Source organism: Cyphomyrmex costatus, unplaced genomic scaffold (genome assembly GCF_001594065.2).
Source record: "Cyphomyrmex costatus isolate MS0001 unplaced genomic scaffold, Ccosl1.0 scaffold216, whole genome shotgun sequence".
NCBI classification, from domain to species: Eukaryota; Metazoa; Arthropoda; class Insecta; order Hymenoptera; family Formicidae; genus Cyphomyrmex; species Cyphomyrmex costatus.
In genome coordinates, this window is record NW_017276214.1 from 960,168 (window position 1) to 986,777 (window position 26,610).

The following is a 26,610-nucleotide window of genomic DNA, read 5'->3' on the forward strand; positions in this document are numbered from 1 at the left end:
ATATTTTTTTACTTAAATGCTAAAATACATATGACTTACAAAAATGCTCAATAGGCATCTCAATCATACATATTTTTGCGTTTTCACGCGTTATAATAAATTATACTTTAAATAATTCCAGATGTACCGCTTGTTGTGTACAGCTGACAGTAAAGATTTTAATTTTTTTATTACAACCAGCTCAACTGTTGCAATTTCAGCTCTGCGAATCTTTATTCTGCATTTGTTTGATACGTATGAGAAGTTGCTCCTTCCATTGCTCTTCTGAGATTGCATTTGCCCATTGCGGAATGCAACTTTCGGGAATGGTAATGGACGCCATTACGGATTTTACTTCTTTGATTTTATTTGCATCTAGATCAATATCAGAACGATTGTGCGGGCACGACCAAACTTCCAGTACCTCTGCAGAACAACTCTGAAATATTGCAGTATTTTTTTAAATTGCAAATTCATTATGTGTGTATTATGATATATTATTATCACATACATAAGTTGCGCTAAAAATTTCCGCAAGATAGTATTAGGCGTCGTGTCACAAACTGTTAATGTTAACTTTATTTCGCCTTTTAGTGACACTTTTGTCTTTAATACAATACACAAATATTCATTCATTTGTTCACCATGAGACATATTCAAAGTTGACATTTTTGAAAGAAAATGAATTTATCACGAGAATATTTCCGCACGATTTTGCAGTAACTTTCGGAGCAACTCTAGTATTATTATCGTGTTTTTAATGCAGAACATAGATATCAATCTAAATCAAATATGCTGAAACTATTATATCTTTATATCTATTACTGCAATTGATTTTTTATTTGCTCTTGCAAAAAATCTCTTTATTTTAGATACTATCTAACTGTACATAAATAATATAATTAATGAAATAAAATCATTCTAATCCAAGCATTTTCATAATAATATTCTTAATTTAAAGATGGCTTACTTGCTGGGTTTTGGTTACTGTAGCAGATGATGCTTGCTTAGACGATGCTTGATTAGATGACGCTTGATTAGATGATGCTTGATTAGCTGACGTTTGATTACATGACGCTTGATTACATGACGCTTGATTAGATGACGCTTGATTAGGTTCGCCAAATTCAGACAGCCATTCATCATTCTAGAATAAAAAAGGAATGTTTTTAGTTATTCTAGTTTTTCCCATTAGAGAAAGAAGATATTGCTGATGTATACCTCTTCTTCACCTAATATGGGTTCAGCATCAGTAGCCACTTGAGATAATGGCAAATATCCCGCTAAAATCATTTCTTCATCGTCACTGTCTTCCTCATCATTCGCCACTCTCGTATCCAGGACTGTATTGGAAACTGTCAGATTATCTTTAATAGGTTCTTGCGTGGGCTCAGGTGCCATGATGCATCAATAGATTCAGTTAAGTCTTAACAAAAATTGAAATAAATATTAACATAAATATTAAAACAAATATTAACATATTGAACATAAGTATTATTTAATAGTACGTTAACGTTTGTTATCATATATGTAATTTGATTTTTGCATATAACATGTTATTTTCAATATAACATGTGAATTGACATCAATATAATAGTATCTAATAATTTTATATATAATAAAGACAAATATAATTTATTGTTATCACATAATTAACTTATGAAACAGTTGTAAAAATTAAACAATAAATGAATAAATAATTCTAACAACATGACTTGAATAAATTTCAAAATGATAAAACACAGGGGTACCAATTTGTTGATTTGACCATATATGTGGAGTTGGATAATTAATGTGATGGGAAGAGAAAACAACTAAATTTTCACTATGTAGACTTCTTTATTTTCATATCAAGACTATAACAGGGTAATGAACAACAAAATTCATGTAATAATAAAGTTTTATAAGTACACTTTTGTTTAACTTATTGAAACACTTAGAACAAACGTTGAACTTCAAATATTATTCTTTATAAAGAATTTATTCACAACTCATGTAAGTGCATCATTATCCAAAATCTCAACAATACTAGAATGCATAAGCAATATAATTGCAGAATTCAACCGAACTTGCTATATCGTAAGATGCAAATTTTTTCAACCTTCTCAAGGCAGAAGAATGTTGTGCGGAACACATCATCACTGGTATTGTTAAAAGTATTTGAATTAATAATTTTGTGTATGTTAAAATCAAACTCTCACGACATTATCTTTACAAAAAATTGTAACAACGTCTTTGAGAGATATTCATTTGTGGAATTACACATATGAAAAATTCTGATATGTGGAATATTCCACATATTCTGCAAGAGTTGGCGCCCATGATAAGACGTAGAAAGTTTTACGAGTTAACGAACGTGTTGATCGGTGTTGATGACTTTCTTAATAATAATAAATAAATTAAAACAATTCATCAATAAATCGAATAAAAATAATCCAACGGATCCAACGTAACAATTCATTTAATAATTAATAAATGGAACAGGAATAATCCAAAGGTTGAAATCATATACGTACCATTTTCCAAGACGTGCAAATAAATTTAAGAGTACCATGCAATGTCGACTTTGACTGATTTTGACTGATTTTGACAGTTCACCGTTGATCGTCCTTATAAATACGCCCGTATGCGTACGCCATTTTGAGAAACTGCGTGAAGCACGATCTGTCGAAACATATCCCAAGGTTTCAGCGAAACTGTTTCAATCGTAGTCGGTATCGTAGAGCACGTATATATATATATATTTTTTATATAAATTTATTATATGAGTGATTTTTTAAAAGATATGGAAAGTCCCTTAACCAGAAAAAGTGAGGAGAAAAATAATCTAATGATACTAAAAATGCATAACCTTAATTAATAACCTTCAGATAAACAAGCAAGCAACGCACAGTAATACGGCATATATATGGATTTATCGTAATATGCAGCATATTTTTATCTAAAAGTAATTAATCTAAAAAAATAAGGTGCGTATTTCAAATATATACATGTACCATTTAAAAGTCTTTCGTGAAAAACAATTTATTTTTATCGCAAGATTTTTCAAAAGTCAATTGGGTTTCCTTGTAAAGTCGGACTGTCTCTACGCGTTTATTTGCTCCGATTTCGTTGCAGTTCATTGAATTTCTCATAGTTTATTTTTTTTCAGATAGAAATGCGTGGAATGGAATTATTCGTGGCTATGGCGAGGAGGCGATTGTCAAAAATCCGCTGTGGCGTGTCAATGAATTAAAGCTGTACGGCATTAGGCGCTCTTATCGTACTCCCGAGAGCTGGTGGAGGAGCAAAAAGAAAGCGCGCGGGATGAATGACGGGCTCGACGTTAAGCCGACCAAGTTAAAGTAGTAATCCGGTGCATCTCGTAGAGACTGGTATGTTGCGCAGCACCCTGTCCCGAGACATGTCACAGGTCCAGCTTCTCGTCCTTTCAACCTTCCTACTCGCCTGGTCAGGTAATCAGACGTACCGGTTCGAATCTCGCACCGATACACGCAAATCGCTCCCTCCTTCCCTCTCTATTTACTTGAATTTTATTCGTGACGCGCGGACCGATTAATCCCAACAGATTAATTCCTCAGTTGTTATTTCCAGCGTACGCGTATCCGGAAGGCACACTGCTGATCAACGACAACGCGCGAGCGTCGATCGTCGAGACGGTGCTGGAACGCGAACCAGCGACCTTCAAATTGTACACCAGGTGCGTATGATCCTTTTTAATTGTCGCAACAATGATTTGCAATGAGATATGATGAAAGTGGAATATAATGTTGTTCTTGCATCTCATTGTCAGTGCGATACACCAATTATAACAGCTGTATATGCATATATGAAAAATTCAGTCAATTGAAAGAGGAAACAAAAGAGAATCGTTTTCAGGGTTGTAGAGAGGATCGAAACCCATATGCTTTATCCTCAGGCACGCGTCAATCAAGCTTGAAACTAAAATTATATCATAGGCTGGTATTTACAAGTCCATTCTTCTTTTTGAAACCGTCTTAAGTAACATAAGTAACATTTTAAGATATATGCTAATGCATTTTTCTGAACGCTATAACATAAATACGTAAGTTTTATGCTTTTAAGACCGTCGTAAGATAAGACGGTCTTAAAAGAGATTTTAAGCCTGTATTTGAGATAGTCTCTTAAATATAAGAATTAACTATGAAGAACGACCTCTGATTGATTCGTGACATCTTAAGATTGCGCTTGAGACAATATCTTAAACTTAAATGTCAGAATCGACTACAAGTACCGATTATTGTCACACTGAATTCCCTTGTGCATATTTTCTAAATAATAATTTTTTATAATTGGCCCGGAGGCTATCTTGACGTCGATCGGGAATCAATCACACGCCGACGCGGCTAATTTCTATGCACCATGGCACCGCTATCGCCGGCTTGCCCCGTGGAGGATGCGTCAATTTTTTAATGATACGTGCAATCAGCGGGCATTCTATTCTCAGCGCTGACGTTCGATCGACTATCGAGTGTCGAGGCGCCGCGCCGCGCCACGTTGACGCCTTAATATCGCGCCTTCGGATTGACTCCCGCTCTCCTTTTTTTTTCTTTTTATTTCTTTCCGGCAAACAAGCCGATTGAGGAAGACGCTTCTTGACATTGTTATAACACTTTTCCTTTTTTGTTACCTCGAAGAGTAAGAAATCGGAAAATTTCCGATGAGAATCTCTGTTCGGACTGACATGAGACTTCATGTTTATCATGCATCAATTTTGTTGCAATGTCTTTCTCACGATATTGCTTTGTACAGAGAAAACCCATTTGGCGAGGAGCAGTTATTCCTGAACAATACCGAAGTGTTGTACGCGTCGCACTTCAATGAGAGCCGGCCGACCAAGTTCATCGTTCACGGATTCAGCGATACCGGAAACGAGGGCTGGATACGTGATCTAATAGACGGTGGGTGGAATTAAGTATTACGTCATTGTGCATTCGCATTCCTTACTACCGCAGTTACTATTTTCGCAAACAATCAGGGTCAGCCTATTTCGGTAAACACGGAATCGACGTCGTTGTCGGTTCAGGGGTCAACGCGATAACGGCTTAATTAATCATTTTGCAAGTTTTTCTGCTTTCTCTCTCTCTCTCTCTCTCTCTTCCGCCAGAAACTCTTCGCGGAAGAGTTCTAAATTTTTCTTATATCCGTCACTTTTTGATCTGACAATCCCACATCCTCCAAAAAACATTGTTTCTAAATAAAAAAAAATCTTTTTTTTTTTAAAGATAGAGATATAACATTTAATTGCATTTTTAGCGTATCTGCTTTATCAGGATGTGAACGTGATAGTCGTCGGCTGGGGAATCTTGGCGTCCGACGCCTACCCGGTGGCGGCTAAGAACACTCGTTTAGTTGGTGAGTATTTAGGTCAGTTCTTGGATTTTTTGAATCGGGACTCGAATCTGGAGTATAAGGACGTACACATCAGTGGTCATAGCTTGGGCTCTTATGTTGCGGGCTTTGCCGGAGCTTATCACGACGGGCGTATCGGGAGAATAACAGGTAGATCATTGAATATGTAACGCTCAGTTCTCGTAAAAGAATACAAATGTGTTCGAGTTTAACGATGCCAATAAAAAGTATCATAACTTTCTAAAGGAATTATTGATAAGTAGTCTTTTTTCTTCAAAGGATTCTTTTTATGATAGAAAAAGATAAAAAAAATATAGATAAATATTAAACGAAACTGCGCTAATTGGAGTCGCAATATTTGTTTGGGGTGGATTACTGATAAGACAGTACTGGGAAATGGCTGTAAATGGACAATATACAGTTTTGATACTTATGTGTTGTCGATATCGACGAATTACGAGAGCGAAAATATTAGTTATACGTCGCGTAATTCCATGATTTTCCTGAGAAGGACTGGATCCTGCGAGCCCTCTGTTCGAGACTATCTCGGGCGTTGTCGATCCAGAATACCGGCTGGATCCCACCGACGCTCAATTCGTTGATGTGATCCATACCAGCGGACCAGTGTTTGGGTTCTTGGCGCCGTTGGGACACGCTGATTTTTATCCTAATAATGGCAAGATTCCGCAACCTGGATGTTCTTTCGTGCCAACGATAAGTGAGTATTGCAAGGTATTCATTATTATCATATAATATCCTTGCTACGAAGAATATTGAAAAGATGACTTGAGCGGTATCTTAATACCTACTTTTTTTTTGTTGCAGCTTATTGCAGCCATTCCAGAGCGCATCAGCTTATGACCGAGAGTATCGGCAGCACGGTAGGTTTTAAGGCGAAAATGTGCGAGAGCTGGGAAAAATACAAGGAGCGACTCTGTGATTACAATCCGGTCGTTATGATGGGCGAATATGCCTCCACCTCGTAAGATATCCTTGTTTATATTTTTTTAAATTCGCGAAAACTGATTATAATTCATCACAATTTGTCTTTTTCTCGTTCAGGTTACGTGGCAAATTTTATCTATCGACCAACGACTCTCCTCCCTTTGCACTACAATAAACGTTTTGAATATCGATCTTGACGGATTTTCTTTTTTAGATTTGAGAATTTGCGAACTCACGGTTATGGCTCGAGCGGCAATAGCGCAATAATCTGTACTAGTCATTGATAAGTTACCTTATTTATAAAGCGCTTCGATTCTGAATGCGTACATCGAACGTACATCGTATCAGAATGTATCTTTAATACACATAACGCTACATTAGAAAGAGTACAAATTACATTAATTGAAACTATGATTTTAAATGAATATTCCTTTCATAATAATATCGCCACATTTTCCATCTCGTTAAATTTCCTATGATCTTTTCAATAAAATTCCTGAATTCTTTCCTTTATATTCTCAATTTTTCTCAGAAATATGAAAATCTCATAAAACAATTATCGCTGAATAGCGTAAAAGAGAAATATGAAGAAGGAAGTACAGCATATTATAGAATAATAATGGAATAATAACTAGAAGTTCCAGGATAGTAGATAAATATGTAAGTCGGCCGAAGGAATTAATATTTCATATCGTAAAAATGCATGAAATAAAATATTCATAAGAGACTTGCGCTTTGAGTAATTGACGGCGGTCACAAGAATAACTACTTCATTCTCCTTCAAACTCTTGGTACTCCTGGTAATCTCGGCGTAATCCGTATAATTTACAAAATGCATTATGGAAGTTGGAAGTTACTGTTTCTGTCGCGTCTATTACTTGTTTCTTACGCAAACGACAATATTATGGCCCGAGACTACTTTTTATATAAAGGCGTGTCCAACGTCGTAGGGTTTTCTTGTGGTGGTCTCGAAAGTGCGTAACAATATTTTTTTAAACGATATTAAATGAATATAATTCGTATATATAATTATTATATTACAAGTTTTTTTCGACTCATGACAGGTGACGTGAAATTCGCGAGGACATTCAACGAAGTCTTTGTACTCACATCGATGTGCAATCTCGGTTCCGTGAATGGGTCATCGATACGTATGCTTAGGAAGCTTTTACAGAACAACTATCGTAATTTAGGCGTTTACGTGGACGCGCGATGTGAAGGTCACAATTATACCGTAATATATTATGAGGTAAAAAATAATTTTCCAAAAAATTCATATATTAACGATAAAATATATCTGGAATTAAGAATGTGCGATATAATATGTAAGAACAACGTAAAAATGTAGTCCTCCAGAGAGGAATTTTCACAAACAAATTCTGAATTATTATATTGTATTAATTACGTAAAGTATTTGGAATTAAAAATGCAGAATTTAATTTAAGAATAATGGAGTAATGTATGTGAAAATGCAACCAGAGGAAGAGAGGAACAGATAAGAGTCAAGAAAGATAACAAAGCTATAGATGTTGAAGCAGCATAATGGCAAAGTTCTTGGTATTAATCTCTTTTTTATTTAAGGCTACGAAATCTTTTTTATTCGACGAGACGCATAAATGGCTGATTTTGGGACGAAAATTGGAGGACACCGTGAGCTTATTAAATGATGATTCTTTCGGCGTAGTGACCGATATTACGATTGCCATAGAGACCAACACCGGTTTTGATTTATACGACGTATATAATCCTTGCAAAGCACGCGGTGGGTCCTTGAATGTAACCATCTTGGGTTACTGGACCGAGAAATCTGGTGTGGCGATCAGACTGAAGCAACCAAAATACGAGAGAAGATTTAACTTACATGGTATGAAACTCAGAGTGGGAGTTTTGGTAAGTAACTGATTAGCTTATAATGAGCACGACAATTGGCAATATAATTCATAAAATCGCAGCTGCCGCGTAAATTTTACAATTTGTCTACGGAAGATATCGCGCTGGATCAAGACATGAAGGCAAAATATGGCCGATCTCAATTCTTGTACACGATCTTGCTGCAAATGGCTGATCTCTTTAACTTCACGTAAGAAATCTTTTGGAAAGGGCGAAAATTTTTTCGATTATACTTCTGCATTTATTTTGCGTATTTCTTTTTTATATGAAAATATTTTTTAATTATTTTTTAATTTTTTAAAAATATATTTTAAATTATTTTAAAGTATAGAAATCGTGGAAGTAGATCCAAGAAAGCGGCAGGACAATTCTGCGCCGATGTTTGTCGCTTTTCAAAAAAAGACGGTAGATATCTCGGCCAGTCCAATCGTGATGAAAGCGGAAAGATTACGGTCGGGAGATATTATCGGTCCAGTATGGCCGATGCGGTATGTAATTTCGTGGTCACAATAACGAATTGTTTCACTTTGTGTTGCTCAAATAAGTTATTTCTACGCAGATCGTGCTTTTTATTCCGGACGATATCCTCGGCGAACATGAAGACAAAGCAATTTTTGCGGCCGTTAAACATCAAGGTCTGGTACGTTGTACTTGGCACGATAATAGTCTCCTCGTCCATTCTGGTAATATTGATTAGACAAGAAGGTATTCACAGTGTGTTGGAGGGCTACAACATTTGTATTTTTCTCACAATAGGCGCTATTTCTCAGCAAGGTACTTGCCAGTCTGTTTAATATCTTTGTTAATTTTCTGTCAAATCTTGAGTAAAATAATGCATAGAAAATGAAGAACTGTCGGTAAATTAAGCACTTTTACAGGTTCCGTATTCGTTCCGGTGCATTACGCGAGTCGCATAGCATTCATACACATCATGCTCTTCGGCGTGTTAATCCTGAACTATTATTCGGCGAGTATCGTGTCCGACCGATTAAAGAATATGGGCGTGAAGATGAACGACTCGTTGATCAGCTTGGCGGATAGTCAACTGAAAGTGGCAGCCGAACCAACGCCATATGTTCGTTCTTTTTTGCAGGTAGATGCTTTTAAATATTAAAGTCCAATTAACATAATCCAAATAGTGAGATTAATTTTATAAGGAGAGAAGGAGTTACAATAATTATAATAAAAATCTTATTTCAGTAAACACTAACATCAATATTCTATAATTTTATTCTCAATACAAATGAAACATAACGTGTTATACGTAACGTTGATGTTATATAGTATTGTTAGTTGGTGTTCTGAAATTTTAAAAATATAAAATTCCTTTTTTTATTACAATGGCGTATTTCTCATTTTATGATCCTTTTGCTAAAAGACACCGGAAAAGGAGATACGGTATTTTAATGCGAAACGGTGGGACAAACTACCGGAATCCAAACGTTATCTGCCACTAGCAGAGGGTCTAAATCGCGTAGCTAAAGGTGGCTTGGCTTATCACACGTCAATTGAGTTCGCGTATCCATATATTGAGCGGCATTTCCATCCGCGGATGATATGTGAGTTAACGGAGGTCCATCTCTTCCGCGCGATACTAGCTCTTTGGGGCAGACACAGGAGTCCGTTTACTCCACTATTTAGAATTGGGTAGGAGAATATGCAAATGATTATAAGTATACAATAAATGCCTACATACATGCCTCATTTTTTAAATTTTAATTCTTCAAGCAATTATTATTCATAATATATGTTTTATTATTTTAGTTTGATCAAGATGTATGACGTGGGCATACGCAGACGTCAACTGAAATTCTGGTCGGCGAGAAAACCGTTTTGTCCGAAAAATATGCTAATTGCGGAACCGCTGTCGATTTATGAAGCTATACCCGTTTTTATGTTTGTTGGCATTGCCGCCGTGCTGTCTCTTGTGATCTGCATAATAGAGAATCTTGTCTACTGGTTATGGCCTCGGTAACGATCAGTGTTAAAAAAAACTAATTAGTTAAAAAAAAATAACATATTGAAGTATATTTTAAATTTTCCATTCTATCATTTGGACTCTTTCTTTTTTAGATTATCAATGATCACTGTCAACGGACAGCGCAGGAAACTGTGTTTTTCGAAATTCACGAGAAACACATCTGTTTCGCCGGGCGAAATATTCTCGCGTGAATGATCAAATAATATATTATTTCTCTATATACCATTTCATTATAATGCTTGTTCAATGAGATTTTACCACAGATAACTTGTATGTTTATTTATTAGACGTACTCGCAAATAATTAATCACTATCGTATGTGATTTGCTGTAGTTCGATAATGACACATTTTCTAGTTTTCATTCCCCGACAGAATGTCAGCATTAAAATGTAAATAAATGATAAGACGTACGATTTCAAGATATCATGTTTAATGTTACATAGATGCTAAAAAATTCAAAACGTGTGTTACAACCCATCCGTGCAAATCTAATCGAATTACATTCTATTTTCGTTAGCTCTTTCGTTTATTCGTATTCATGTATGTAAACTCGACATTACATAAACTCAGTAGAACTTTTACTTTTTGCACAACAATATGAATAATCCGAAATTAAAGCATGGTGGAGTATACGTGATATTTTTTGTTTTACTGCGATTTATTTGTAACGTTAACGCGGGAGATAGTGACTTTATTCGTGACTATTTTATAAGTAAGGCAGTGCGAAATGTTGTGGGATTCTCCTGCGGAGATTTCACGAGTAGGTAAAATTTTTTAAATATTAGCCAATTATTCAATAAAAGTACAAAGTGATTTTTTATGTCACTTTTTTTTTTATCGCAGGTGATTTTTATTTTATGAAGTCATTAAGCAGAGCCGGTATATTCACAATCATTCGGAAACACGATAAAGATATCAACATACGACGATTCTTGAGCACTGATGCCTGGAGCTTGGGAGTTGTCTTGGATTTGCGTTGTCGCAACGAAAGCGCCGTGACCATCTTTGCTGAGGTAAAAAGATTTATAGCGTAAACCCTCGTTCACATTTATATGATATTTTCAATCTTTTTATATAAAAAGCAAGAAAGAAAGAAAGGATATATAATATTTCATATTTTTAGACCTCGAAGTATCGTATGTATGACTACTCATATCATTGGCTGGTCCTAGGATCGAATCTGAATAGCAGCGTGCCGCTTTTGAACGATAGTGCTTACAGTATGACGACCGATTTCACGCTCGCGATAATGAATGGCAGTGGTTACGATCTTTACGACGTTTATAATCATTGCAAATATCGCGGAGGTACATTGAATTTGACGCGGCTGGGCTGGTGGCGACGAGGAGAAGGTCTTACTATCACTTTGACTCAACCTCTGGTTGAAAGAAGAGCGAATATGCATGGCATGACGCTGAAAATATCGGGCGTGGTGCGTGTTATTGAATATATAGTTTTACAGAAAAAAAGAAGAAATATTTAATTTATTTTATAATATTTTATCATATGCTTTATCATTAGATACAATACAGGCCGAAGAACATGCGATTGGAGGATTATATGATCGATATTAATACCAGATCTTTAGACAGCATGCATAAGTTTGTGTACGCTATGATATCTCACACTGCTGATCTCTTCAATTTTAGGTATTTTTCAGTTTTTAGGGTAAAATTTGTATTTTCCAATGGTTAATATTCTTACAAAAACCTAACTGACTAATTTAATACTAAAAATAATCAATTACTTATTTTAAGTATGAGTATTAATAGCACTGTTGTCTAGTACTTTTAGTACTTTAAATAAATAATAATGAATTATACCATTTTTTAGTAATAAATAAATAGGCCGATATTAGATTTTTATAAGAGTAATTAAAAATATCTTTTCAAGTGTACACGCTTCGGAGATAATTTATTGGGATCGTCACAGCGTGCATGGTTTGATATTCGAGATTCTACAAACGAATTATATCGACTTCGGCAGTAACCCCAGGATTATGGTATCCGAGAGATTAGATTATGCTACCTTAATCGGCGCGGCGTGGCCGATTCGGTATAAAAATTTCGCTTTACGTCATGAAAACATCAATCTGGCATCATTTAACAAATAATTAATCTCTTTTCTACAGACCATGCTTCATGTTACTGTCCACTCCGTCGAATAAAATCAAGCTAGAAATTTTCTTTAAACCGTTTGCGGTTCAGACTTGGTACTTGAGCGCCGTATTCGTCGTATTCTTTATGTTCATAATGAGACTAATAATGAAACGCGAGGAGGCGAGCAGAGAAGAAAAATACTCCGGTGCCATAATCGTTACTATCGGCATTACTGCTCAGCAAGGTATAAAATAAGTAAATAGCAAATGTATCGTTAAGAATTTAACGAGAATATCTTCCGTAGGTGCAAATTTTTTTCCCGAATATATCCCGGGCCGTATTGCTCTTCTGCAGATCCTCGTGTTCAATTGGATCATGTACAATTATTACTCGGGCAGCATAGTGTCAGCTCGTTTGAGCGAACCGCTCGACATGATGGAGGATGATGTGACGGTTCTCGCGGATAGCAATCTGAAAATCGCGGCGGAGGCTGTGCCATATTTGAATTACTTTCTATACGTACGTTTCTAGATACGTTGAAATATGTACGCAGTTTCCAGAAAGACCATATACTATTTGAATTTTGTATTTTCAGAAACTTAGCTCTGAATCAAATTACTTCAGAAAGAAACGCTGGGATCCTCTGCCGGAGTCAAAGCGATACTTGCCGTTAGAGGAGGGTATGAAGCAGGTCAGCGAAGGTATCCTGGCCTATCATACGGATCCGAACACGGCGTATCCATACATCGAAAAAATGTTCGATCCGAGCAAGATCTGCGCATTGACGGAGATCCATCTGTTTAAGCAATCCGTCATGGGTATGTACGCCAGTCGTAATGGTCAATTCACCGAGATGGCGAAAATTGCGTAAGTTAATTTGTTTATAATTTTTCTTTACTAAGCATATACAACGAAGATTCTAGTAGTTGAAAAAACAATTAAGAAATTCTTCTTCAGATTATCCAAGATGTTCAATACTGGGTTACGTGATCGACAGATAAAGTATTGGTCGAGCAGGAAACCTCAATGTACGCTTGATACATTGTCCACGAGAAGCATATCCATATACGAGACCGCTCCAGCTTTGATTCTGTTAATTTTCGGCGTACTTGTTGGAAGCATGATATGCCTCATCGAGAATATCATCTACTATCGATTCACGATCAGGTGAGCTGACGCTCATTTACGTCTTAGCATGTCGGAGTTATTTAATTTTGCTTGTAGAGAAGAAATGTTGAGACCTTTGAGCAACGATGACACGGAAGCGACAGCCAGCACGAGCAAACATAATTTATCCGAGTGAATTATCACACTTTGAGAAGTAAAATATTCATAAGTTCTTCGTGTGTTATAATTGGTACATTCGTTAGTATCTCATTATCGTATATTTATTTTATGCGAGGAGACAGTATGCTTTACAAATGTAATTTTTCCCAGTCGTTCTAATATTGATCTAATATCTAATAAAACTGTGAATTTACTGTGCATCGCAGAACAGTCTCTTCAGAGAAATTTTCCTATGAATACTTTTGTAAGAAAATAACCGGATAATAGATAGAGAGACAAGCAAATCGATCGTAACAGATTCGGCTTCGAAATAATTGATAAAGAATAGGGACAGAAAGTAGAGAACTTTGAAGCTAAAGAGGAAGTCACGCCGTATATGGGGTGTCTCGGAGCCATTCTAAAATTTTTATAACAATGCTACATGCATCATCCAGACGTGATATTCACCTGCGGAATTCTGTCTCAAGGGCTATTAATTAAATAGATTTTTTTATTGAAGAAGACTCAATCTCAAATTGGTACAAGTATTTTAGGTGAGATGAATGACGAAAGTGATGAGGTACCCTGTATATGGTTCGTATCACTGTAACCGATGTGATTATGCTGTCAAGTCAATTGACGTTATGGATATTATGAATGAGTCTGAACTCTGGAAATCGTTTCCATTGTCTCGAATTTTGCTACTACCGTGGATACGAAATTATCTTGGTTTTTCATATGGAATGAAGACGAAACGGAGTAGTTATAACGTCGTCGCAACCTTATAACTCGTGTATGAAAGAATGTGTCTGATGTATCGCATTTTTCTTTTACAAACGTTCATCATTGTTGTTTATGCGCAAACTAGTCAAATAATTCGAGATTATTTTGTCTACAAAAATGTAACTAGAGTAGTGGGATTCTCCTGTGGTGGTGTGAATGGTAAGTCAAGCATCGTATTTTGCGTGTAAGAGTTCTTAATAATTTTTAATTCGCAGAGAGAATGAAATATATTTATTTTGTAACAATATACAATTTGTTAGAATTTATTATTTTTCTTCGCACAGAGGATTTTCTCACGATGAAATTGCTGACCGACGTCGGGATGTCCACAGCGATTAAACCAGCTGGATCACAAATCGATATACCTAGATACCTCGACACCGATCGAACTATGGGCGTATTTGTGGATATACGATGTCCGAATCAAAACGTCAGCGGTATATTTGACGAAGTGAGAATTTCGAAATTCTGCAAACAAAACAGAATTTTTCACTCTAAAATTCAAATAAAAAAATAATACCTGTATATATAGGGTACAGCTCATCGTATGTATGATTATTCATATGCCTGGCTGATCTTCGGGAACAACTTGAACGATAGTTTGCAGAGTTTAAACGATAGTGGCTTCAGCATCGTCACGGATTTTGCAATCTTGCTACCGAACGATACCAATTACGTTCTCTATGATGTATATAATCACTGTAAAATGCGCGACGGAGTGCTTAACGTTACATGGCTCGGTAATTGGAAAGAGAACGAAGGACTCATGATTAATTTGACCGACTCGAGAGTCAATAGACGTCGAGATTACCATGGATTGCGAGCCAAGGCGGCCGGAATCGTAAGCTTCAGCTTAGAAAACATATATTTTAATTACTACATAGAAGATGTAATAATTTGATACCATTTTTCGTAGGTGCTGCACAGACCAGAGCATGTGAGTTTGATAGATTATCTGGAAGGCGACAGTCTCGAGGTCATGGACAATTGGCCAAAATTTGGACACACTCTTCTCTCGCACGTCGCCAATATGTTTAACTTTACGTAATTGACTATGATATATTTAAATATTTTTACATGTGTGTACTGTATATTGATCGTTTAATGAATGTTTTCGCGTGTAGCATGGAACTCATCGAGATCGATCACTGGGAGAAGAATGATAGTAATGGTCCCTTGATGGGCACTTTGAAGAGAGACGATGCAGATCTGGGATACTATCCGTCCATCCTGACGATCGAGAGATACGGTTATGCGCGCGTTATTTTTCCACAATGGCCCACGCGGTAAGCAATAAAAAAATCCACAAAACAAAAGTCCAAATTCGGAATATATTGTGTTATACGACGTCTAAAAGACGTACTCTTAAAAATGTTCTTGCAAAAATTGTCTAAAAGATGTCGTATGTTCCGATTTTGAACTCCATGTTATTTGGGAATGTTGTATATTATGTATAAATAAAATACAACAAACATAGCAACATAAGACCTCTTGCTCAACACGCAAATAATTTTTTATTCAGTACCTGTTTCATGTTTCGTACCATACCGGCGACGAAGATGAAACCCTGGATAATACTAAAACCGTTCGCGGCGGATACGTGGTATTCAATCATATTGATCGTGGTGATTACAATTTTCATCCTATCCTGCATATTGAAGTTAGAACGTGCTGATGATTACGGCTGCAGCATTTCGACACTGATCACTGTCGCCGCATTATGCCAGCAAGGTATTTAATAATCATAATACGACAGCGAAGATATATTCTGTTATCATAATATCGATCAGGTTTCCCTTCTCTCTCTAACCAATCGGCCAGTCGAATCGCTTTAATTCAGATCACGGTCTTCGGTCTGTTGGTTTATAACTATTATGGAGCGGCGATAGTGTCAGCCAGATTGAATGAGCCTCTTCAAAAAATGAATGATTCATTGTATTCATTGGCGCATAGTAAGATGCACATGGCGGCTGAGAAAAACGTCTTCTTCAATTTTTTATTGCGGGTAAAAGCGCATTCCAAAATAATAATTCGATATTTTTAAGCTTAGTCGTTCTGACAAGTTTTTACATTTTACTAGAATCCAAGACCGGACGTGCAATACTTTAGGCCCTTTTGGAATGCTATACCAGAATCAAAAAGATTTATTTCGATCGAGGAAGGCGTGGAGGGAATAAAAAGGGGAGGTTTTGCTTATCACGCGGACCCAGATGATATTTATCCATCTATCGAACTTGCATTTGACAAACAAATGATATGTCAGCTAACAGAGGTTCACCTGTTGAAGTCTGAGTTGGGCCTGTGGTCTAATCTTAAAAGTCACTTTCACGAAATCTCTAAAATAGCGTGAGTACATTATCACAATGCGTTAAAATATAACTTTCATAAAAAAATTGAACTAAGATTATTTAATATAGCTTACTGAAGATAAACACTTCAGGATTACGGCGACGAGAAATACGTCGCCGGTCGGCCAGAAAGCCTTATTGTCCAAGCGACGAGATTTTCGTCTCCAGTGTGACCATTTATGAAGCAGCACCGATTTTATTTCTTCTACTCTTTGGTATGATAATTTCACTTATCGTATTTGGTATTGAGTATTTTGTCTTCTACACAATGAATTCGAAACGAACATCAGATATTACATCAAACATTAAACCAAGCACTAAACTAATCATTAAACCAAGCATTAAATCAGACATTAAACTAGGCATTAAACCAAATATAAAACAAAGTATTAAACCAAATATGAAAAAAAATATTAAACTAAATATAAAAAAAGATATTAAAACAAATATGGAAAAAGATATTAAACTAAATATAAAAAAAGATATTAAAACAAATATGGAAAAAGATATTAAACCAGATATTAAAATTGATAAGAAAAGTAAGATATTACTAAAAGATAAAGTTCCACCTAAAAATAATATCATTCTAGTGCTCCCAGAAGCAAGTAATATTTTCCAACAGGTGCTAATGTCGAAGCGGTATCAATAAAGGATCAAAATAGGTAAAATTTGTAATAATAGCCTTAAATTTTATGTAAATTATTTACCAAATTATCATTATACATACATAGTGTGAATGGACGCATTTAAATAAAGTACAAATGTTTTTTCACCCCCTCCCCCTCCCTTTCTTCTAAGTTCTAATACACAACGCGCAAGTAAGTAAAATAAATTATATTAAATAAAGCGTGTGTTTTTTTTATCGTTAATCAAATACTATTACGTCGTGCTTTGCACATATTCATGTGCATGTGCCAAAGAAATACCTATATAAATAATGTAACACATAAAAAAATATCACCCTATCATAAAGGAAATTTAATTATTTCTTCTTCTTAGATTTCTTGTCAACAGCGACTGGTGCTGTTCCGGTGAGATCTGACAAACGCTGTTTCAATTTCAATAATATTTCCACTTGTGGCTTCCATACACTTCCATCTTCCTTGGCCTTCAATTCTCGTACAAGATTACCCTGAAATCATGATGTAATGTACTAAATTGTCAAGAAAAAAATGTATCATTTTATAATACCTGCTTCGCGATAGCTGATTCTAATGCTGTCACGTTTGTTAGGGCATCTCCATTTTGTTCTAGTACGTGCGTCGGTTCAGTCTTTTTATTTTTCGCGGGTGATTTTTTCGCAGGCACATTCGTATTACTTTTGAGATCAGTTAATTTCTTTTTTAGGTCTAATAAAATTTCTACTTGCGGTTGCCAAACGCTCTTATCGTTTTTAGCTTTCAGTTCTCTTACTAAGTTGCCCTAGAAAATACATAAAATATTTTCTAGCAAAGAAATGAGATTCTTTATATTATAAAACAAAAAATCTACTAACTTGCTTTGTAATAGCGGCTTCTAATAATACGATACTTTCGTCAGAACTTTTGTTCATTCCATCGCCATTAGTCTCTTGCTGTCCAGCATATTTTTTGCGTAACATTTCTACCTTTTGATCTTCAATTTTAGTGAACAGCGGACTGGGCTTGCCGATTTTGTGCCAAGTGGGTAACATGTTTGTTATCGTTTCGGGAATATAGCCATAACTTTTATTACTCAAACCTAGTTGAGATCTCAATTGTTTGGCCGTACTGGGCATAAAAGGAGCCAGAAGAGCAGAAAGAAGACAGGCTAAATTACAACAAATTGCAACAACAGTTCCGGCTTTTTTCCTGTTGATTTTGAATAAAGATATTAATGAGATGACCAACTGGTGAGAAAACAGTTAAAATCAATAAAACCGATCATACTTATCGTCGTCATTTCCCTTGATTTTTACCCATGGTTGCTGGAATTGCATATATTGATTACCGTGCTTCGAAATCGCCAATATGCGTTTTAAGCCATCTTTCAATTTGCCTTGCTCCATAGCGTTTATATAAGCCGACAGTTCACGTTGTGCCAATGCTAATACAGTCCAATCGGCCTCTTCTGGCTCTATCGGTGGTATATTAGAGTCGAAGAATTTTTCAGAGAATACCAAAGCTCTATCCATAACAAGTTTTTGAGACTATTAATAATAGGACATTAATTATTGATGACTTACAAAGAAATATAGTAATACAAACCTGTTAACAAAATTGCCAAGATTATTTAGTAACTCGCTATTGTTTTTCGTAGCTAAATCTACCCAATTAAAATTGGAATCTTGAGTTTCGGGTCTAATGTAAGCTAAATAAAATCGCCATACATCTGCTGGAATTCCGGTATCTCTGGCATCAGTTCCAAACACTCCGATACCTCTAGACTTGGAGAATTTTTTATCCTCATAATTTAAATATTCTGAAATAGAATAAATATTACATCGGTAGAAAAATTGATGAAAAAAGTAAAGAAGTTAAGAAATTAAATAAAAAGAGCAACAAGATTCAAAAAGAAAAAAGATTAAAATAAAGATACGTAGATATAGAATTATAAAATAAAAAAATTGCGTTTGCAAAATGTGCATTCTTTGTAAATATCGTACCAGTTGCCATTGTACATTTCATCAACGTATAATTTTGATTAGCCGCTAATAAACAAGCGGGAAACATTATTGTGTGAAACGGAATGTTATCCTTTGCCATAAATTGGTACAAATCGATTTTTGTATCCTGAGGAGGTTGCCACCATTGCTTATATTCTTTGGTATACCTCTTTGTAATACTGATATATCCGAAAGGAGCGTCAAACCAGACGTAAAACACTTTATTTTCGAAACCCTCTACTGGGACTGGTATTCCCCACTTCAAATCCCTGGTTATACAACGAGGCTGAAGACCATCGCGTAACCATGCTCTTGAAACTACTCTTGCAATGTTAGACCATCCTTTATCACGTGCAGTGGAATATTCCTTCAGTTTCTCTTCTAGCTGCAACACAAAGAGTTACATTTTCGTATAATTCCATATTTCGCTGGAAACATCGACAGAGTATCACGATATAAATTTCACCTTGGGTAAATCCAGGAAGAACTGTACTGAGTTTTTCACGACAGGTCTAGTGTTACAGATCTTACATCGAGGGTTTATTAATTCAACTGCGTTGACGAGATGACCGCAACCATCGCACTGGTCGCCGCGCGCGTCTTCGTACTTACATTCGGGACACGTACCTTCCACAAATCTATCGGCGAGAAACCGATCACAAGATTCGCAATGGAGTTGTTCTACAGTCTCGGTCAACACGTAGTCTTGCGATTTAATTTTTAGGAAAAATGCTTGAACGATTCTGAAAAAAACGATAATGACAATGAATATAATTAATGTAAATAAGGTAAAGAAATAAAAGAACAATAAAAATAGGATGGATTGCAACAGGTCTTACTCAGTCTGTTCGGGTGTAGTAGTGCGGCCGAAATAGTCGAATCCGATGCCGAACCAGCGGTAAACATCGTTGTGTATGTCAAAGAATTTATCACAAATAGCCTGAGGGGTCGTTTTTTCTTGCAGAGCTTTTGCTTCAGTTGCGGTGCCATATTCATCTGTTCCACTTAAAATTAAGTTTTAAAATTATATTTAAAAAATTTAATTTAAATTGGAACATGAATTTTCTTGTATGTTATTAAAAAAAAAGATAATTACCATATATAAAGAGTATTGTAATTTCTTTGTCTGCAATACCTACGCAAGTTAAAAAATCTCGTTATCGTATTGTTAAGTTAAAAGTTATTGTACTTAGTATTAAGCGTATAAACCTTGCAAAGATATCGGCTGAAAGAACGCAACCAATAATATTTCCTAGATGTGGAACATTATTAACATAAGGAAGAGCTGATGTTATCAACATATTTCTTTCACCTTTTTTAGGCAGTCTAAAAGAAAAAAAAATATATATATATAACTAGTTTAATAAATTTCTATAAACTATATGAACTTGTTAGATTCATCCAACTTACATAGGATATGAACTTTCCTTAACTTCCGGATATTGTTCGGTCCAACTTTTTGCCACATTATTAAGTTCTTCTTGATTAACAATCTCCACCTCTCTTTCCTTAGTTGGGCTAATCTAAAACACATAATTTAGGTTTACATATAAGTGAGAAAAACTACTGTTATTCATGGAAAGTCCATTAAAAGTATAGGCGTGTTTTTTAATTCATCAATTGATCAGTTGCATGATGCGCAGATGTAACATGTTGCACTTGAGCATCATGCGATTGATCAATCGATGAATTAAAAAACTCGCCCTATTTAATAAAATACTTACGTCACTAGGTACTGATTCATGAATTTGAGGATTTGAGGCTGCATTGCCAGGGAACCAAGAAGTAGCTTCAATGCTTGCAATAGCCTTCAGACCTCTCTCTAATTTGAACATTTCAATGGATTCCTGCATATTCAAAATAACTACATATATGTCAAATCAATGTTTATAAAAGAAAAGATATTAAAACGCGACTTTACCTTAATTGATTGTTGGATAACTGGCTGCTTCTGAATATTAGCTAACCAGCTATCAATACTTGGTAAGTCCTTGGCAATATCATTTCCGATATCTGTAACCAATATGGTGCTCCAGAGACTTACCGAAATAGAAATATCTGCTGGTGATAAATTATTACATTTCTAAAAAAAAAAAAATGATATAAGTAATAAGGTCTGTTCTTTATTGCTGAACTTTTGCACCAGTTCATCTTTTTTCCTTTTCCCTTCTCCTGGAGAGAAAAGAAAGAAAGATGAACTAGTGCAAAAGTTCAGCAATAAAGAACATACCTATAGATAAGACATTTGAGTAATAAAATATTTTCATTATTTACCTCAATTAAGTACTGTTTGTCTTTCAGTTCACTATTGAGATCTTTTAGTAAAGACCATAAGTCAGATTTCTGTAGAGTTTTAGAAGTCTTTGTGCTCGTGTGACTTAATATAGCTGGCTGCAAAGAATGATAGCTTTAATATCAAGAATCTTTAACTCCATTTAACAAAGTTGCTTAGTGAACACTCAGTAATTCCTTAATATAATTAGTTCTTGTCTTTAGAATTGTAATAAAAATGACTGAACATTCATTGAGCATCTTTATCTGCTGAATGCAAGCAGTCTTACATATTGGGAGAGTTTTTTAAATCATTGATTGATCAATTAATAAATTAAAAAGCTTGCTCATTTCTAGAATCAATATCTTTCTAATCAATTCAGAGTACTTTCCAGCTAGAGATACAAATGCCACATAGCGAATTATTATATATCTGCTGTTTGCTAATATTAAATAAAGATGGAATGATTTATTGTGTTAAAAAGCATCCTCAATGATATAACATTAAAGAAAAAAACAAATTTGCCCATATTCATATTTAGGCTTTCTTAAGATTATTTTCAAATGTTCTACGAATTATTTTATTGGCTACTGAGTATTTAAAGGTAAATTTAAGGAAGCCTTCAATTAAGGTTTGATTATGAATATGAGCCAAAAAACTATTAGAAACAAAAGATTAAGTCATAGTTATATATAGATTCAATGCTGAATTAAAATGATACCTGTAATTGAGAAATTTCCCATTCCAACCATCTGTCATTGAGAACCTCCAAATCTTTAGGTACAGATAACAGGAAACGTAGCGCTGACGAGACACTGAATAGAGATAATCCTGTGGGTATAGTCAGTATCGGCAAACGGCCCAGGGTAGCATCTACATATAATATATAATCACATGTATTAACTGAGCCTTGTGAAGTTAAATGGGTCAAATCAGGAAATAGAGAAAATTGTTGAAGATATAAACACTAAGTGTTTTAATGAATTAGGAAATTGACACCAAGCTAATCGATTTGACTACTAAAACCTGATAATGTTCCGCAAGACGAGGTTGTGTATATATCTAATCTCATAAATATTTCGTTAAAAATGTATATGAACCAAGACATGGGAGCAAACAAGAAGAGGTTAATGGACTTACCACTAGGTTTCAGAATCCTAACTGACATGGTTTCCTGTGCCAATTTAGCTGCAACAACCAGCTTCAGCGCGTTTGGGTTACCCTCATTCGTGAAAATGATCATTGTCACCAATTAGTGACACCAAATAAATTAATAAATACGTCAATAAATAGAGAAATATGTTAGCACACGGTTACGCGCGCGAGACATGTGAGCGACGCGGGATTGCGTCAGATTCTTAAATTTGATGCAATTTTTTGTCTCAAATTTTGTCTCTCTTTCTCTCTTTAGTCCATACTCCAGTCAGTCTACTCTCTTATTGCACACGATATTTCTGTGGGTATAGACGACGTTTCAAAATCATCGAGTTGCCCGTCGCCGTAACATGACATTAGATCAAACAATGTTGGAATCAGAGAGAGGGAGAAATAGATTTTTATCAGTAAGAATAAAAAATTAATTATAGGAATATTTATGTATCATCTTAACATTTTGGTTTTCTATTACAAGTATATTATTTGCTCTATACAGATAACAGTTAAAAAAGTTCAAAGTATATTATAGAATACTTTAATAATGTAAGAAATCTTAATATATTTTTAATGTTACTCATACACAAGGTTATAAGATGTAATTTAGATTTGTGTCATAAAAGTTTTATCTTTTCAAATACAACCTTAATTTATAATTACATTTTGTATCTTCTAACCGGCATTATCTTAATCTAATTTTATTTTTACAGTAAAGTAACTTAAATTAGTGGTGACACACAAAAAAGCAATTGATTTCTTGGTTAATTCTAAGCAGTATTATAAGACTCGTAACTTGTTCTCATAAAACTTGTAAGAATTTATGACAAGTATTTTAATATAATTTAATAACTATGACTTTTTATAAATTTTATGGTTGTCTGTAAAGATATTGTATAAAACACTTAAAAGTTCTTATGAGTCCTATGAGAATGTCACAAGCCTTACAATTCTACTTAGAATTTAGGCATAAGAGGCCTATTCTGTAATTCTCAACTACTGTAATGTTACAGTTGTTAAGAGTTACAGAATAAGCTTTTAAATCCCAATCCTCATGTATAACTTAGGTTTAAAGATGAAAATCTTACTTGATACTTTTTTATCAATATGTATACAATTACTTTTGTCTCTTTTTTTATAATCGTTTCACTAGATAAACGAACACTTTGACTGCCGTTGTAGTAATCTGTTCTCTGTGACGTTTGACTTATCAATGGTGTTCCAAAATTTTGTCATATTAGTCATGATGACTAGTAGAATTTAAAATTCATATAAAAAAATAAAAGCCATCTCATATAAAATTTACATAATTTAACTATAATAAAAATATTCGCACTAATTCTATAATACACTCAATATGATTAAATGTACAATGTTTAAGTGTATAATAATCATTGTTCTTAAAAATTCTATCATAACGAAGATTTTATTATGACGTACACAGAACAACTTTACTAGGCAGACAATGTGTTTAGACATATGGTGAAATTATAAAAATACATAACAAGAAAGTTATCTCTTTGCATTTAAAAGAATAAATAAATTCTATTATTCTGTAACTATTGAGGATGTGTTCAAACACTTGTCTGATATTGATTGTATTACGTGTCCTTTCTAGATTTGAGAATCGTTACAATTTCTTGCAACAAGTTATTCCTCGTTTCTCTCTGTTCCTTAGCTTTCTCCCTTTGTTCTTCTGCGCGTGTAGTTGCCTCCTTCTGTAAATCTCGTATCTCCATACAGATCTGCAAAACTCCACTTGGCATATAACTGGAATTTTTATTTTTACTATCCAAAGAAGTAATTAAATTCTTCAATAAACGTTGACAGCTTTGTAGATTCTCAATTATCTTCACATTCTGAGCCTCCAATCTGGTGTTATGCTGAAGAGTCTTCAAATGAAAATTCTCAGTAGACGAGCAATTTTTTGTGGCAATAGGTGTAAGTCTTAAAACAATATTTATAAATTAATTTAGGAAGACTTAATAAATAATTTTATAATTTTGAAGTGTGAGTTATAACTTACATTTCCTTTGCATCCTTTGAATCATCTTCATCATTTATCTTTGTATCATATATATCATTGGAAAATATCTCAACCAGATCACTATAAATATTAAATAAATATTAAATATATATATTAAATAAATAACATATAAGATATTGGACAATTCCACATTCAGTTCACAAATTAGCAATTTATGGATCCAGATTTGATTCCATGTCTCACATACATAGAAAATTTAGTTAAAAGAAGCTTATTGCTCCATCTGTTTGATTAAAAGTTAGAAGACTTAAGATTGTTGTGGATCAAAGAACTTAAAAAGATTTTGAGTTTATAAAATGTGTCAGATTGTGAAATATTTAGGAGTATTTGTAAACCCTCTTGAATGTGTATTAAACAAAAAAAAGATTCAAATACAAAGCTATAGATGGGCCGAATAGTTCCTAAGCCACATAAAGAAAAAATTTAACAAGTAATTTGATAATTAAATCAACTTGTATAAATTCTTTAGAAAAATAAACTTACTCTTCGTAACTACAGATATATTTTCCTCTTCCACTCCTCCTGTTGTGCGTTATCATGTTCTTGTACGCACGTTTGAGCGTTTTATATCTATTCTCCACTTGCAAGGGAGATACACTGAAACCATTCTCTACCAAATTATTGGCTATTTCCTGATATGCCCTTTTCATATTTTTAAGCTTTCGATGCTTTACTAATTCCTTCTTTAGTTTGTACTCTTTCAGGAAGATCTTTGTTGAGGCATCGCACCAAGGAAAAATCGCGTTTCCATTTTTACTTGTTGTTGGTGTATTAAACTTTTCTTCCTTTGATTCCTTGCATTCTGATCCAGTCATGGTTTTATCACCCTCGAAATCATTGTCATTTGTTTCAAATGGAACAACATCAATATATATATCTTTACCATTGACATTGAAGCACATTTGTTCTGCTTTCTCGTCGATCTCTGATACATGCAGTTGAAAAACCAAATTTTCATCTATCAACATATCAGTGTTATTAATATTCTGTGTAGACTTATGTTAATACTTTTGTATTGACTTATTGCTAACAGATATTACATGCTAAAAGTATTGTAATGTGAACATTGCATACAATAGAATATATCATATATATATATATGTGAGATAATATAATTGTGGTCTATTTACCATTACCTTCGCAGGTGATCGTGACATACCCATTCTCTACGATCACCTTACCTTCCTCATCACGATTAAACCAACCCTGCATTTTTACCGACAGAATGACGCTTCGATATCGTTGACTATATAAATCTGAGGCTCAACGCGGTCGGCAGTCGTACGCTTTTCTTACAGCAATCCCAACGAAATCGGTAAAAGTCCTTTCTCGCCGAATGATGCGGTATCTTATTTTCGCGCTTTATTCCCTTGCACCTTTTGCACCTCTGATATGTTCCGATATTTCGGCTGCAGAAAGTGTAAGAAGGTGCAGCGGTTGCAAATATACGCAGTTGTAGTCGTCGTAGAGTCCACACCACGTTTAACGGGAGGCACAGGTCGTACGTGTAGCTCACAACGAGGAAATGGTGGAAGAGAAGTGTGGCGAGGGGTGGAAAGCGAGAAGAACAATGCTTCCGATAATCTCTAGATTCGATCTCTTCTCTGGTGTGCTTCTACCTCATACCGCTAGGCGCCGACGCTGAGGAGACGCTATGGTGGCGCCATCGAGTTACCAACCACCAGTTTCAAATGTCTCGTTCTCAAATAATCAATTGGTAAAATATTAAATAAAAAAGTATTCCCAATTTTGCTAGTAAATGCAAGTAAATAGAATAATGGAACAACAGCCTAATTGATCAATGTTAATTGTCAATTAAGAATGTATCTAATGATGGAATTGCATTAATATTTT

General features: G+C 34.8%; 7 protein-coding genes across 7 annotated transcripts; 4 read left to right on the plus strand and 3 right to left on the minus strand.

The window, feature by feature from the left end:
* Positions 1-63: 63 nt before the first annotated feature.
* Positions 64-2,616, minus strand: LOC108773681 (uncharacterized). The gene is made up of 4 exons (XM_018539574.1): positions 2,496-2,616; positions 1,201-1,405; positions 950-1,126; positions 64-418 (listed from the first exon to the last, which is right to left on the minus strand). The coding sequence occupies exons 2-4, from the start codon at positions 1,378-1,380 to the stop codon at positions 197-199; spliced, it is 579 nt and encodes a 192-aa protein (XP_018395076.1). The 5' UTR covers positions 1,381-1,405; positions 2,496-2,616; the 3' UTR covers positions 64-196.
* A 529-nt stretch (positions 2,617-3,145) lies between these two features.
* Positions 3,146-6,740, plus strand: LOC108773661 (pancreatic triacylglycerol lipase). The gene is made up of 7 exons (XM_018539535.1): positions 3,146-3,434; positions 3,574-3,679; positions 4,753-4,901; positions 5,257-5,502; positions 5,864-6,070; positions 6,178-6,334; positions 6,415-6,740. The coding sequence occupies exons 1-7, from the start codon at positions 3,356-3,358 to the stop codon at positions 6,470-6,472; spliced, it is 1,002 nt and encodes a 333-aa protein (XP_018395037.1). The 5' UTR covers positions 3,146-3,355; the 3' UTR covers positions 6,473-6,740.
* Positions 6,741-7,392: 652 nt separating this feature from the next.
* LOC108773628 (uncharacterized) lies at positions 7,393-10,060 on the plus strand (the record flags this gene model as incomplete). The annotated part of the gene is made up of 8 exons (XM_018539493.1): positions 7,393-7,546; positions 7,879-8,187; positions 8,250-8,377; positions 8,514-8,675; positions 8,747-8,961; positions 9,066-9,280; positions 9,566-9,834; positions 9,952-10,060. Coding segments are annotated over exons 1-8 (1,542 nt in total), but the record flags the coding sequence as incomplete, so codon positions are not given.
* A 706-nt stretch (positions 10,061-10,766) lies between these two features.
* LOC108773629 (uncharacterized) lies at positions 10,767-13,571 on the plus strand. Its single transcript, XM_018539494.1, has 10 exons — positions 10,767-10,929; positions 11,013-11,182; positions 11,293-11,601; positions 11,691-11,818; positions 12,063-12,224; positions 12,301-12,512; positions 12,573-12,787; positions 12,864-13,135; positions 13,226-13,435; positions 13,493-13,571. Exons 1-10 carry the CDS (start codon positions 10,767-10,769, stop codon positions 13,569-13,571), a joined length of 1,920 nt encoding a protein of 639 aa, XP_018394996.1.
* A 766-nt stretch (positions 13,572-14,337) lies between these two features.
* LOC108773630 (uncharacterized) lies at positions 14,338-17,314 on the plus strand. Its single transcript, XM_018539495.1, has 10 exons — positions 14,338-14,476; positions 14,602-14,768; positions 14,850-15,158; positions 15,234-15,361; positions 15,442-15,603; positions 15,840-16,048; positions 16,108-16,322; positions 16,398-16,663; positions 16,735-17,051; positions 17,256-17,314. Exons 1-10 carry the CDS (start codon positions 14,338-14,340, stop codon positions 17,312-17,314), a joined length of 1,971 nt encoding a protein of 656 aa, XP_018394997.1.
* A 79-nt stretch (positions 17,315-17,393) lies between these two features.
* On the minus strand, positions 17,394-22,803 carry MetRS (methionyl-tRNA synthetase 1). The gene is made up of 16 exons (XM_018539530.1): positions 22,701-22,803; positions 22,282-22,433; positions 21,563-21,679; positions 21,210-21,371; positions 21,013-21,135; positions 20,699-20,811; positions 20,498-20,614; positions 20,385-20,423; positions 20,128-20,292; positions 19,755-20,031; positions 19,289-19,673; positions 18,891-19,104; positions 18,573-18,809; positions 18,161-18,494; positions 17,857-18,087; positions 17,394-17,797 (listed from the first exon to the last, which is right to left on the minus strand). The coding sequence occupies exons 1-16, from the start codon at positions 22,801-22,803 to the stop codon at positions 17,648-17,650; spliced, it is 2,919 nt and encodes a 972-aa protein (XP_018395032.1). The 3' UTR covers positions 17,394-17,647.
* A 1,395-nt stretch (positions 22,804-24,198) lies between these two features.
* LOC108773631 (uncharacterized) lies at positions 24,199-25,968 on the minus strand. The gene is made up of 4 exons (XM_018539496.1): positions 25,887-25,968; positions 25,240-25,714; positions 24,736-24,816; positions 24,199-24,656 (listed from the first exon to the last, which is right to left on the minus strand). Exons 1-4 carry the CDS (start codon positions 25,966-25,968, stop codon positions 24,311-24,313), a joined length of 984 nt encoding a protein of 327 aa, XP_018394998.1. The 3' UTR covers positions 24,199-24,310.
* Between the last annotated feature and the right edge of the window lie 642 nt (positions 25,969-26,610).

Bases quoted from the DNA above. Each gene is read 5' to 3' on its own strand.
- LOC108773681 (XM_018539574.1), bottom strand. From the start codon at position 1,380: ATGGCACCTGAGCCCACGCAAGAACCTATTAAAGATAATCTGACAGTT. The intron at 1,127-1,200 runs GTATACATCAGC...TTTTTATTCTAG, and splicing joins CCATATTAGGTGAAGAAGAG to AATGATGAATGGCTGTCTGA. The intron at 419-949 runs GTAAGCCATCTT...GCAATATTTCAG, and splicing joins CAGTAACCAAAACCCAGCAA to AGTTGTTCTGCAGAGGTACT.
- LOC108773661 (XM_018539535.1), top strand. From the start codon at position 3,356: ATGTTGCGCAGCACCCTGTCCCGAGACATGTCACAGGTCCAGCTTCTC. The intron at 3,680-4,752 runs GTGCGTATGATC...TGCTTTGTACAG, and splicing joins ACCTTCAAATTGTACACCAG to AGAAAACCCATTTGGCGAGG. The intron at 5,503-5,863 runs GTAGATCATTGA...TTTCCTGAGAAG, and splicing joins GCGTATCGGGAGAATAACAG to GACTGGATCCTGCGAGCCCT.
- LOC108773629 (XM_018539494.1), top strand. From the start codon at position 10,767: ATGAATAATCCGAAATTAAAGCATGGTGGAGTATACGTGATATTTTTT. The intron at 11,602-11,690 runs GTGCGTGTTATT...CTTTATCATTAG, and splicing joins CGCTGAAAATATCGGGCGTG to ATACAATACAGGCCGAAGAA. The intron at 12,513-12,572 runs GTATAAAATAAG...TATCTTCCGTAG, and splicing joins CGGCATTACTGCTCAGCAAG to GTGCAAATTTTTTTCCCGAA.
- LOC108773630 (XM_018539495.1), top strand. From the start codon at position 14,338: ATGTGTCTGATGTATCGCATTTTTCTTTTACAAACGTTCATCATTGTT. The intron at 15,362-15,441 runs GTAATTGACTAT...TTTCGCGTGTAG, and splicing joins GCCAATATGTTTAACTTTAC to CATGGAACTCATCGAGATCG. The intron at 17,052-17,255 runs GTATTAAACCAA...ATATCATTCTAG, and splicing joins TAAACCAAATATAAAACAAA to TGCTCCCAGAAGCAAGTAAT.
- MetRS (XM_018539530.1), bottom strand. From the start codon at position 22,803: ATGATCATTTTCACGAATGAGGGTAACCCAAACGCGCTGAAGCTGGTT. The intron at 20,293-20,384 runs GTAATTATCTTT...CTTAATTTTAAG, and splicing joins TACAATACTCTTTATATATG to TGGAACAGATGAATATGGCA. The intron at 17,798-17,856 runs GTATTATAAAAT...TCATGATTTCAG, and splicing joins AATCAGCTATCGCGAAGCAG to GGTAATCTTGTACGAGAATT.
- LOC108773631 (XM_018539496.1), bottom strand. From the start codon at position 25,968: ATGCAGGGTTGGTTTAATCGTGATGAGGAAGGTAAGGTGATCGTAGAG. The intron at 25,715-25,886 runs GTAAATAGACCA...ATATGTTGATAG, and splicing joins GATCACCTGCGAAGGTAATG to ATGAAAATTTGGTTTTTCAA. The intron at 24,657-24,735 runs GTAAGTTATAAC...TATTGTTTTAAG, and splicing joins TCAAAGGATGCAAAGGAAAT to ACTTACACCTATTGCCACAA.